Raw genomic sequence first — 12,851 nt, 5'->3', positions numbered from 1 at the left:
AAATTGAAGCTTGTGCTCCCTAATGTTAATTGAATTTTTGTTTTTTTAAATTGTATATTCCAACAATGTTTTATCCAGTTTTGTCTCCTCAGTGAGCTCAGTACTCTTACTCAGATTCCAATCTTTGGTGTAGTATTGAGTTCATTACTTTAATGAATTGTGTCTTATTTCTAAAGAAATGGGCCAGGGGTGCCTGAGTGGCTCAGTCGGTTAAGCATCTGACTTTGGCTCAGGTCATGATTTCGCACTTTGTGAGTTCGAGCCCCGCGTCAGGCTCTGTGCTGACAGAGCCTGGAGTCCGCTTCGGATTCTGTGTCTCCCTCTCTTTCTGTTCCTCCCCTGCTCACACTCTGTCTCTCAAAAATAAGTATTAAAAAAAAAAATCTAAATAAATTGGGCCAATCACAAGTTCTCTAGATTGTATTGGGTGTTTTATCTGTGGAACGGCTCAACTCTCAATTCTGATTTCTCTTTGCCTCCCCTTTTCCCTGACTACCCCTGTGACTCCACTGAAAACCTTATTTTAAAAAAGTGTTTTGGAAGGTGTATATATTACTACAGTGGATTAGTAAATATCTTTATCATGATACACTTAAAAAGTGTATTTGATTATTATGTGGAATTGTTTACAGATTTGATAAAGTAGGAAATTCAATGTACTACTTAAACTTCAAAGTTAAGATTTCACTTGTAAATAAATTTTTTTTGAAGTTTATTTATTTATTTTGAAAAAGAGAGAAAGAGCACAAGCAGGGGAAGAACAGAGAGAGAGAGAGAGAGAGAGAGAGAAAGAGAGTCCCAGGCAGGCTCTGCACTGTCTGAGCCACCCAAGTGCTCCAATAAATACAGTATTTCAAGCTTGTCTTCTACTAGATGTTGTAAATATTTGAGTTGCTTGACTCTAGCTGTGTTGTTATGTTATGTTACCGTTATGTTATGCAACTTTTTACCTTAGCTTTTAAAATAGCAATTCTAGGGTGCCTGGGTGGCTCAGCTGGTTAAGCATCTGACTTGATTTTGGCTCATGTCACGATATCCCAGTTTGTGGGATCGAACCCCATGGCGGGCTCTGCACTGACAGCGTTGAGACTGATTGGGATTTTCTCTCTCCCTCTCTCCCTGTCCCTCCCCTGCACATGCACATTCTCTCTCTCCAAATAAATAAATAAACTTAAAATAACTGTTCTAGGAGACAACTTCCAAAATACTCATTTGTTTTTCTTTTTTTCCTATCTAGATCACAGGAGACCCCTGGAGATGGGCAGCCTCCAGCTTTACCACCCAAACAATCAAAGAAAAACAGTTGGAACCAAATTCATTATTCACATTCTCAACAAGATCTGGAAAACCATATTAATGAAACATTTGATGTTCCATCTTCCCCTGAAAAATCTACTGTAAGTACCTACTTCAGATATTCTCACATCTCTTTGAATTTTTACTTTTATCATTTAGAGAGAGAGAGTATGGGAGAGAGGAAGAGAGAGAGAATCCTAAGTAGACTCCACACTCAGTGGGGAGCCCAGCCCAGGGCTTGATCCCACTACCCTGGGGTCATGACACAAGCTGAAATCAAGAGTTGGATGCTCAACCAACTGAGCCACCCAGGCACCTTCCCTTTGAACTTTTTAATCTGTAATGGAATTTCTTTTAGACTGTGGTATGTTTTATCTGTAAATTAAATTACTGTACTTTCTTTTTTTCATCATATGTTGGTCATGAATTTTGCCATGATTGACCCAATTGTGGAATTTCAACTTATCTTCATTTTTAAAATGTTCATTGCTCTAGAAGTTAATTCCTGACAAATTTATGTTGATTTCAGTCTTGCAAAACACTCGCTTTTAGAAGAAATGCTGATAATCCATTAAGTATCACTAACTTTATTATATCATTCACCAGGTGCACGGACTTTATCATTTTCATTAACCTTTTGAAATTGAGTGCAGGTCCCTGGATTTTATGATCACTCTCTGCTCTATAAAATGTATTTATGGATCATTTGGTGCTTTTCCTTTAGAGGGCATGCTTTTACCACAACAAAATGGTAAATTTTTCAAATCTCCTGATTTATGAATTTTCATTGCTTTCTCAAGGAGATGTAAATAAACCAAAAGTGAGATTGTCAGTAAATTTTAGGGATACACTGTGTTCATGAAGAAGTTTTAAGACAGACAAATATGGGTATATTTCAGGAAACTTGAGGAGACATCAGGAAATAAAATAAGATACAGGGAGAGGAGGACCCGCAGCAGGTATTGGTAGGGCCAGAAGTTCCTGGTCGCCGCCTCTGTGGTAGCCCTCTTATGTCTAAAGTTTGAAGAGCACGAAGCAGCCACTCTGTTCTCCCACAGTTACTGCTTCACCGCCACAGGCACATCCAAAAACAATCAGAATCCTTACCAAAAATGAGTGACACATTTGGTGATACCTGTGTGGTGATTCTCCTGTATCACTCACTCATACATTCATTCATCGATTCATAGTCACTGAGGTCTTTCTATGAGCTCGGTACTTTGGTGGGTAGTGGGAATATAAAGACAAATAAGACATGGTCCCTGCTATTAAATAATCTACAACCTAATTTATTTAATCATTTATGCAAATATTAATTATTAAGAATTGTGCATTGTTACAGGCTTTGGGGATATATTGGAATAAAATAGGGAAAAAAAACCCAAAAATTCTACCTTCAAGGAACTTACATTCTGGGGATAAAGGCGAGACAAACAGTAAACAAGGTAAATAATCTAAATATATAGCATGTTAGATAGTATACATTCTGGGGAGAATAGTAAAGAAGGAAGGGGCTAGAGAATTTCAGGATTAGAGGACCACAGTTTTAAATGGTGTAAGCCAGGGATGAACTCAGTGATGAGTCAGATAGATAGCTAGTGGAAGATCAGGGGAGCTGAGGGAATAGAAGGTACAAAGCCAGGAGTATGACTGATACGGTCAAGGAACACCAAGGGAATCAGTGTGGCTCGAGCAAAATGAGCTAATGAAGAGGAGATAGGTACAGGAGAAAGCCAAAGTCTTTAAAGATTGTGTTTTTTAACTCTGAGTGAGATACGAAGCAAAAGGGACAGGTCATATGTGAGGAGAAGAGCAGCATGATGTCACTTAAGTTGTAAACAGTGTCAGTCTGACTGTTGTATTGAAAATAGACAAAGGGTAGAAGCAGAGATACTGGTTGTGAGGTCATGCAGTATTCCAGGCAAGCGGTGGTGATTTGGATCCATATGGTAGCAGTGGAAGGAGGAAGACATGGCTGTATTCTGGATAGTTTTAGAACAGAACTAACGTAATATGCTGAGGGATTGGATGTGGAGTGCTGGAGAAAGAGGAATCCAAGATAACAGCAAGGTTTGGGCCTGAACACCAAGGTTTTACGAAGTTTCTGTTTACTGAGAAGTAAAAGGCTGCAGGTAGAGCAGGTATGGGTGATATATTAGGGGTACAGTTTGGGACATAAGTGTGAGATGGCTACTAGAAGTCCATTTACAGATACGATTCTGGAGTTGAAGAGAAAGGTCCAAGCTAGGGTTATAATAACACTGAGGGTTGATGGCATGTAGACAGTATGTAAAATCACGAGAGAGGAAAAAAAAAAACACCAAGGAAGTGTAGTGTGTGCCGATAACTAAATAGGAGGTTCTAGGAGGTCTTTGGCTCTCCAAAATGTAAGCCTTAGGGAGATGAAGACCAGCAAAGGACACTGAGAAGATTCAGACAGCAAGGCAGGAAGAAAACTAGTCCACCGGCTAACTGACTAATGGCAAGAAAGTCACAGAGAGAATAGCCAACTTTGTCAGATGTTACTGGTAAGTCAAGACAAGGATTGACAGTTGAACACTGGATTTAGCAATGTGAAACTCTTTGGTGACTTAATTAGAACAGTTTTGATGGAGCATTGGAGATAAAATCATGACTCTGAGAGGATGAGATCAGAGGGAATAGAGACAGCAAATGTGGCCAACTCTTTAAAGACGTTTAAGAGCAAGAGGAAGGAGACAAATGGGGCGTAACTAGATGGGGAAGTGGAGTCCAGAGAAAGTTCATTTTTTTTAAGGGGACACATAAAAGTATTTCTTGGAAGGGTGGGGAAAATGGATAATGTAGGAGAGTAGAGAATTAATTGCTATAGCAGTATCCTTGAGTATGGAATAGGACCTGGGTCTAGAGCAAGTGGGAAATCAGTTTGAAGGTAATATAATTAGAAGTGATTATAAGGAAGGAGATACAAATAACTAATGCAGCTGTAGGGTTAAGGGAAGACTTCCCAAAGTGAGCATCTCTGACCCGTGTCTTGAAGGATAAGCAAGAATTAGCCAGATACTTACCCTGAAAGCACGCATAAAACATATTCAGTGAAAGTAACCAGTTTCAAATGACCATGTACACGAAATGTCCAGAATAGCCAAATGTAAAGAGACAGAAAATAGATTAATGGTTGAATAGGACTTAAGGAATGGGGGGTGAAGGGATGGGAAATGACTGACCGCTAATAGGTACAGGATCTCTTTGTGACAGGGCTGAAAATATTTTAAAATTAAATGGTAGTGGTGTTTCTACAACACTGTGGCTATAGTAAAAATGATTGAATTAAACACTTTGCATGAAGTGTATATAATGTGTGAGTTGTATCCCAATAAAGGTGTTTTTAAAAAGCAGAGGGAGGAATGTGAGTTCCTGTAACACTTATGAACACTTGTTGTGTGAAGAGCTTTGAGCCAGGTTCTAGGGGTATTGCAATTAATAACTTAAATCATAATGCCCCTGTTCCTCCTTGCACTTAGTCTAGCATGCAGTGACAAGGAGGCTGTATCTAGTTGTGTAACTGCAAGTTAGTAATCAGGATTTACTTTCCTGGGGCTCCTGGGTGGCTCAGTCGGTTAAGTGTCCAACTTCAGGTCAGGTCATGAACTCACGGTTCATGAGTTAGAGCCCCGCATCAGGCTCTGTGCTGACAGCTCAGAACCTGGAGCCTGCTTTGGATTTTGTCTCTCTTTCTCTCTCTGCCCCTCCCCTGCTCGTATTCTGTCTCTTTGTCTCTCTCTCTCAAAAATAAATATTTTTAAAAATTTTAAAAACAATGTAGTTTCCAGCATTAAAAGTTTGAATTTAAGTTATGACTTTTTGTATGTTGTAGATAATATTAATGTACAAAAAGCATACTTCATGTATACATTTCAAGGAGAGATTATAAGTGAGGAAGATTACAAGTTATTTATTTTTCTTTAAGCCTAATGGTGGTATCCCACAAGATAATCTTGTTCTAATCAGAATGAAACCTGATGAAAATGGAAGGTTTGGATTCAATGTGAAGGTAATCTAGAATTTACATTGTACTCAGTTTTTAAATTAAGATGTGTCTATTTTGGTAATATTTGACTGATATCTGATTTGCTCTGTTGTTAAGGGAGGGTATGATCAGAAGATGCCTGTGATCGTGTCCCGAGTAGCACCAGGAACACCTGTGAGTTATCTATATCTTGCAAGTAAATCCTATTTTCAAGAACATGTACTCATTTTATTTTTATTAGTTTAAATAAGTGGGAAAAAATTAATCTTTTCTGAAAATTTGTCAAGTATCAAATGTTGGCTAAATCTCTTAAGTTGTTGGGAAGTTTTCTAACTTCCTGTGTATAAGAGTTTTTTTAAATCCATGTTTTTGGAAAGAAGCTGTTTATAACTTTCAGTTATAGAAACTACAGTTTCTAAAGTGCTAATAGATTCTATCAAAATAACTGCTTTAAACAGAAAAATGGAGACAGAGGTATAGTATTTGTTTTGCTTTTTTGTTTGGTATTTTCATATAGAATTGTTTACCTATAATCTGTTTGCCTACTTTGTGTTTTAAAAATTGACTTTAAATAGATATGATAAGTAGTGATTTTTTTCCCTATAGGGACAGTTTTTAAACTTTGTATTATAAACATTCTAAACAGAAGTTGAGAAAACACTGTATGTACCCATTATGATGAACCCTCCTGTTCCCTTAATTCACCTTCAGGATTCATGAACTTTCTGCTCATCACAAGGACAATTCTTAATGAGTTGTGGGTGTGTTCTCTTTATTGCTCTTTTATGTAGCAAATATTGCCCTCAATTTCCCATTTCTGTTGTTGCCTACTTGACCTAAATGGTCTTCAAGGAGTTTTCCATCAGCATCTTTTATCATTTACCTGTCTCTGTGTCCACAGACAGGATATAAACCAGCAGCCTGAAAGAGTCCAGTTAGGCTTTTTTTTTTGGTGCTGCGCAGCAACCTTATAATTGATTTGATGGTCACAGTCAAGATTGATCAGGGATATCACAATGCATACCTTTGGTTCTGGTTGTTAAGGACTTTGTTGGTTGCAAATAACAGGATACTCTGGAATACCACTGGCTTATGCATAAATACAAAATGTGTCCTGTAGCTATAGTAGTACCTCACAAAACCCAAAGATAGGAATGCGGTCAGACCTGGAGGGGAAAAAAACCAAAACTTTAAAATAAACATCAGGACTCTATTTTTCACCTCTGTTTCTTTTTATGCTCCATTCTTCTCTCCCACTGCAAACCAGTTTGTGTAGGGAATCAGCCTCATCTGTCTAGTTCCTCTAAATAAAATACAGGCTGAATAAAGACCGTGTACTTAGTAGCAGCTTCAAGTTAGTCCTGTAACATTCCCACCACATACTCTCCTTTCAAATATGATTATGACCCTGACTCTGTACGAAAGAGAAACTGTATAGCTACCACCATTCTTAGTTTATGTGGTGGGCTACTGGTAACTTGTAGGTTTATATATTACCAGTTTAGTAACCCAGAGTGATTAAACCTCTCAGTCCAGTTTACAGACTTCTGGGAAGTAAGTCCTTTATAGATCCAGCTTGTATCAGATGTCCTCTTTTCAACACATCACTTGGGGTCAGTGGGGACAGGCCAGGGATATGATATATAAAATGCCTCTTGAACCTATTCATGTGAAGGCCGGGGGACAAAGATGGGGGAAATAGTCCAAAATTATTTATTAGTGTGTGTGTATATATATATATATATATATATATATATATATACACACACATATATACATATATATATATATATAATGGGAAATATGTATGTTTAGGACAGACTGCAGATGCAGAGATGAAAGATTGTTAAATTCTCATCTGTAGGTAACATCTAAAATAGAAAACTAAAGAAAAACAAAATCAGGATGTTATTTGGAGATACTGAAATGGATACAAAAGATGTAGCTAAAGTGTTGAAAGAAGTTGCCTGGGGTGGGGGAGCAGGATGTACAGAGGAACACAAGAAATGGTTGCTTGCCTTAGTAATCTCGTAGACTTAGTCATTTCTTCAAGCTGTGTGATGTGAACTTTACTAAAAACAAAAATTTTAACTAAAAATTTTTTAAGTCAAATACATATCTTTTGACGTGATGATTCCACTTCTAGCAGTTGCCGGTAATGAAGCAGTTGGACTAGGGAACAAAGGATATGCAAGGAAGTTCATTGTAATATTGTTTATAATAAAGATTGGGGTGGTGGTAAAACGTACATCATTGAAGTTGGTGAAATAAATTACGTGCTGCTTTACAGCTGTTGAAATGATAGATGATGTAGTTCTATATAAGTATGGAAATAGGTTCATAAAATGGTGTCATAGAAAATGTGTGTTATTGCTCCCCATGTATGTTTGATCCAGTTTTTTTAAATGTGAGTTAGTGCTTTAAAATTTTGGGAAATAGGGGTGCCTGGGTGGCTTAGTTGGTTGAGTGTCTGACTCAGCTCAGGTCATGATCTTGTGGTTCATGGGTTCAAGCCCCATGTCAGGCTCTGTGCTGACAGCTCGGAGGCTGGAGCCTGCTTCGGATTCTGTGTCTCCCTCTCTTTCTGCCCCTCCCCTGCCCACACTCTGTCTCTCTGTCTCTCAAAAATAAATAAACATTTTTTAAAAATTTAAAAAGTTTGGAAACGTACTCAAAATGCTAATAGCTTTTCATCTGGGTAGTGGAGTTATTGGTATTTATCACTTTGTTTTGTATTCTTCTCTTTAGTTGTCTGAATCATGATAATGAGAATGTGTTGCTCTTGTAATTAGAAAAGATAATACATCTTTTTTTATTTATCCACCAGTTGTAATAGTAACTGAATGACATAAAAGAAATACTAATTTTCCTGAGCAGTGACTGTGGATCATTTTCAATTAAGTCAGAGGTGTTCAGGGAACATCATATAGACAGGTTTATTTCTGAACAAAATTCTGTGACTCTAAATTTTCTTTTTAGGCTGTACAAATTATTGATAATTTTCCCTATCTGCCGTGTAGAGCTATGTCCCATAAATATTGGCTGAAGGACACCTCACTAGCTCAGTCAGTAGGGCGTGTGACTCTTGATCTCAGGTCATGAGTTCAAGCCCCACATCTCGTGGAGAGCCTACCTTTAAAATTTAAAAAAAGTCGCAGTTAGAAAACACCACATTTAAAAGATAAGAGAAGACACAAAAGTTCCCCAAAGGCAGAGAATGAGAGACAAGAAAGGTGGATGGAAAAAACAAAACCAGCGAAGCATAATAACAGTTAAGGGAGGAAGAAAGAGGTTTCCAGAAGGAAGCCTTAAAAAATATATTGGCTGAAGTTAGAACAATAGAAACTTATCATTTTTATATTATCTTCTTAGAGACCATCACAGTGTTCCAGTTGGAAACATCATTTTAGGTGATTGGGGGAAAAGAACAGGACTTCAAATATTTTAATGTTATTTTTTATATTGGACACCTTCTGAAATGGTTAAAATAATTCCCAATTAAAACCATGTTTTTCTTTCTGTCTGATTATCTTTGAGCCAGCAATTGATGCTCCAACAAAATTCGTTTAAATATGTAGTTTATTGGGGTGCCTGAGTGTCTCAGTCGGTTAAGCATCCTGACTCTTGATTGTGGCTTAGGTCATGATCTCACAGTTTGTGAGATCAAGCCCTGCATCAGGCTCTGCGCTGACAGTGTGGGGCCTGCTTGGGATTCTCTCTCCCTCTCTCTCTGCTCCTCCCTGCCCCGCCCCTGACTCAAAACAAATAAACGTTTAAAAATGAATAAATAAGTATGTAGTTTATCTAGACTTTCCAGATCAGAATGCAAATAGATAAATAAAATGCAGCTTCAGCTTCCACAAAAAAAAAAAAAAAAAAAATGAAAATAGAAATTTATAAATAAACCCGACAAAAGGCAGATTAAGTATGAGAGAGTTTCTGTCAGTGATAATGGGTTCAAAAAAATTAATCTCTGCATGTTCTAGCATATTGATTAACTACCCCATTAGCCTCAGTCTCTGAACTGGAAATATCAGTGGATGTATTCAAGGTACAGTAAGAGAAATGCATAGCTATTCTCTTCCTACCACATGGACTGCCGCCTCTTTCCTGCCAGCTGTACTGTCCACAAATAAGGTAAGAGGGTAACCCTTTGCTCTAGCCCATTACATTTCTCCCAGTACCATTGATATGGAGCAGTTCACCACTCTTCGGGTACCACAGAGGCATTTACAAAAACTAGGGACCATATTGGCACACAAAAGGATCACAGTGCTAGTGCACAGAGGGAGTATATGAATGTCATCTCCACTGTGAGAAGTAGAGAAAGGAGCGACTAGAGAGAATGGTCATTACTTCTGAACTTGCATTTTCTAGATTGTAATGCTCTGCATTGAGTCATCACATTTCTGTCTTTACAAATCTGTGAAATAATTAGAGCAGATACCTGCTCCATTTCCAGAGTTTCATGTGTTTAAAATCACACACTTTGTAAGCAGCAAAGGAAGAACTTTTGCTCTTGCCACTAGTGACAGTACCTTGTTGGATTTTATTGACTTTTTTATTATTATGAATTTGACTAGTAGTGCTTTCATTTCTTCAGTCCCTTTTTTGTGAGATCCAACCGTGTCATTTCCTTCTCTGTCCGACCTATCATCCTTCAGACTTGACGCCCATCTGTTCGCATTGCTGTGTTCCTGGAGCATGCTGTCCATACTTGTGCTTGCCTCTTTTTGCCTAATTACCTCTTTGTTTTCTCAGTAAAATGCAGGCCGCTGTCACTTCGCACTGTAGTGCAGAACCATAAAAACGACCATGCAAGCTGACACTGTGTAAAGCGATCTTGATAATCAGTGGGAAAAGTTATGGTGATTTCTAGGACCTTTAAACTTTTTATCAAATAATTGAAATTTTCTTAGTTTCTCTTATAAATATATAGGGAGATGAAAAAATAATAAAACTAATAGTGCTTTATTATCCTCTAATTCAAACTATCAGAAACACTGAGAAATATAAAGAAAGCATTCTATTTTCTGATGGAAACTTACCACAACTATGTTGAAACTTGTTTCCCTTATTGTCGTGTAACTTAAAATACAAGAGTGAGCATTTTTCTTTCTTTGGCAAATTGTCCTAATCCTTTCTAAATTTGTATTCACTTCTAGCATTCATCCTGTGCATTTTCAGTGTTATGAAATATACCTTTAGTGAGAACTTTTTTGCCAGCCTCACTTCCTCTAGGACATTTTGATCTTTCTCATCACAGCCACTTTCGTCATTTATGTTGATAAGTCTGCCTTCACTGAATTCCTTTCACTGCATGCCTAGAGGCTAACAGTAGCCGCAGCAGCAGCAGCAGCAGCAGCAGCAGCAGCAGCAGCAGCAGCATTTCCACTGTCAGCGGTTGATATTCGATTTGCATTTTGCTTCCAGCACTATCACTCTTTTGTTTCTTTGTTGCATTTTTAACTTTTCTGGCTAGTTCCTGCTTTATATTTACGTGGGTTTATCACTGGGAGACATGGAGGTGACACAAGTACCTGCTTTGCTGTCCCTGCGTGAACCGAATAACAGATGCACATCACCAACAGACTTTGAAAGAAGCGATGTGTGATAGGTCACTGATTGTGATGTGTGTCTGTTACTTATGTCGTGATTTGTGGACTCACAAGCTAGTAGCCAAGTTCGTACGTTATGCAATTATTCAATTAATGCATCGTGGCAACTGCAATCTGAACCTTTTTGGGAGACGGGTGTTATCTAACTGTACTGTGGTGACAAATTTGTACGTATCTGCACCATGCAAAGTGAGGGCTGCCTGTATCTATGCACCTTGAGGCATAGTCTTATCTGTGTATCTAGGCGTATAATAGGACATCAGGGAAGAAGTTGTTGAAAAGAAAAAGAGAAAAAGGTAGTAGCTTCATGGGAAAGCCAGATTTCTACTTCTTGCAAACAGATGAGTAAATGGATGGATGCCGGTCTACATATAGTTTTTTTTCTCCTGCTGTAGTGTCTATAAAAATAAATTCCTGTGCTTTACTTTCAGAAAGCCATGTACACACCTGAAACTTTATTTATGTTACATTACAGGCTGACCTCTGTGTCCCTCGATTGAATGAAGGGGACCAAGTTGTACTGATCAACGGTCGGGACATTGCAGAACATACCCATGATCAAGTTGTCCTATTTATTAAAGCTAGCTGCGAGAGACATTCTGGGGAACTCGTACTTCTGGTTCGACCTAATGGTGAGTACTCTATGTAGCACTGGATATTTTTATTGTTTCTTACTTTTGTTACTAGACGCAGCAACCAGAGCGGGCTTTTAAAAAACAAATCATGCCGTGACAGTTCACTGCTCAAAGTGGCTTGCATTCACACTTGTGGTAGGATTCAGTTCTTGGCCCCTTGTCTACCACACAGCCTTGCTCACTCTCCTCTGTTCTGTGCTGGCTTTTTAAAAATTCCTTCTGCCCACTCTCAACAATAGCCAAATTATGGAAAGAGCTTAAATGTCCATCAACTGATGAATGGATAAAGAAATTGTGGTTTATATACACAATGGAGTACTACGTGGCAATGAGAAAGAATGAAATATGGCCCTTTGTAGCAACGTGGATGGAACTGGAGAGTGTTATGCTAAGTGAAATAAGTCATACAGAGAAAGACAGATACCATATGGTTTCACTCTTAGGTGGATCTTGAGAAACTTAACAGAAGTCTATGGGGGAGGGGAAGGAAAGAAAAAAAAGAGGTTAGAGAGGAAGAGAGCCAAAGCATAAGAGACTCGTAAAAACTGAGAACGAACTGAGGGTTGATGGGGGGGTGGGAGGGAGGGGAGGGTGGGTGATGGGTATTGAGGAGGGTACCTTTTGGGATGAGCACTGGGTGTTGTATGGAAACCAATTTGACAATAAATTTCATATATTGAAAAAAATAAATAAATAAAAATTCCTTCTGCCTAAGATGCTCTTCTTGATTTTTCTATGATTTATATCTTCATTCAGGTCTCTGCTCAGATGTCTTCCCCAGAAAATCCTTCTCTTCTGACTACCATAGCTAAAAAGGCCTCCCTCTTCCCTCAGTTGCCCTAGTAGTGGTCGGTACACAGTAAATACTTGTTAAATAAATGAGTATATTTTGAACCACTTTTATTTACTTTTTTTAAAAGTAAATCCAAGTTAGTTTTTAAATCCAAGTTAGTTAACATACAGTGTAGTAATGGTTTCACAAGTAGAATTTAGTGATTCATCACTTAAATGTAACACCCATTGCTCATCCCAACAAGTGCCCTCCTTAATGCCCATCACCCATTTAGCCCATCCTCGCACCCCACACCCTCCCAGCAACCCTCAATTTGTTCTTTCTATTTAAGAGTCTCTTCTGGTTTGTCTCCCTCTCTGTTTTTATCTTATTTTTCCTTCCCTTCTCCTGTGTTCATCTGTTTTGTTTCTTAAATTCTACATATGAGTGAAATCATATATTTATTTCTCTGAATGACTTATTTCGCTTAGCATAATACATTCTAGTTCCCTCCACATTGT

General features: G+C 38.2%; 1 protein-coding gene across 6 annotated transcripts in view; it reads left to right on the top strand.

The window, feature by feature from the left end:
- The window catches only part of PTPN4 (protein tyrosine phosphatase non-receptor type 4), a 229,257-nt gene that overhangs the window by 182,557 nt on the left and 33,849 nt on the right, over positions 1–12,851 (top strand). For all 6 annotated transcript variants that reach the window (XM_042954198.1, XM_042954195.1, XM_042954196.1 and 3 more), the window contains 4 exons: positions 1,238–1,397; positions 5,246–5,329; positions 5,423–5,479; positions 11,399–11,555. In XM_042954198.1, the coding sequence (XP_042810132.1) occupies positions 1,238–1,397; positions 5,246–5,329; positions 5,423–5,479; positions 11,399–11,555 (458 nt within the window). The remainder of the gene's footprint in view (positions 1–1,237; positions 1,398–5,245; positions 5,330–5,422; positions 5,480–11,398; positions 11,556–12,851) is intronic.

Source organism: Panthera leo, chromosome C1, assembly GCF_018350215.1.
Source record: "Panthera leo isolate Ple1 chromosome C1, P.leo_Ple1_pat1.1, whole genome shotgun sequence".
Classification (NCBI taxonomy): domain Eukaryota; kingdom Metazoa; phylum Chordata; class Mammalia; order Carnivora; family Felidae; genus Panthera; species Panthera leo.
This window is presented reverse-complemented; position numbering and strand designations above follow the sequence as displayed.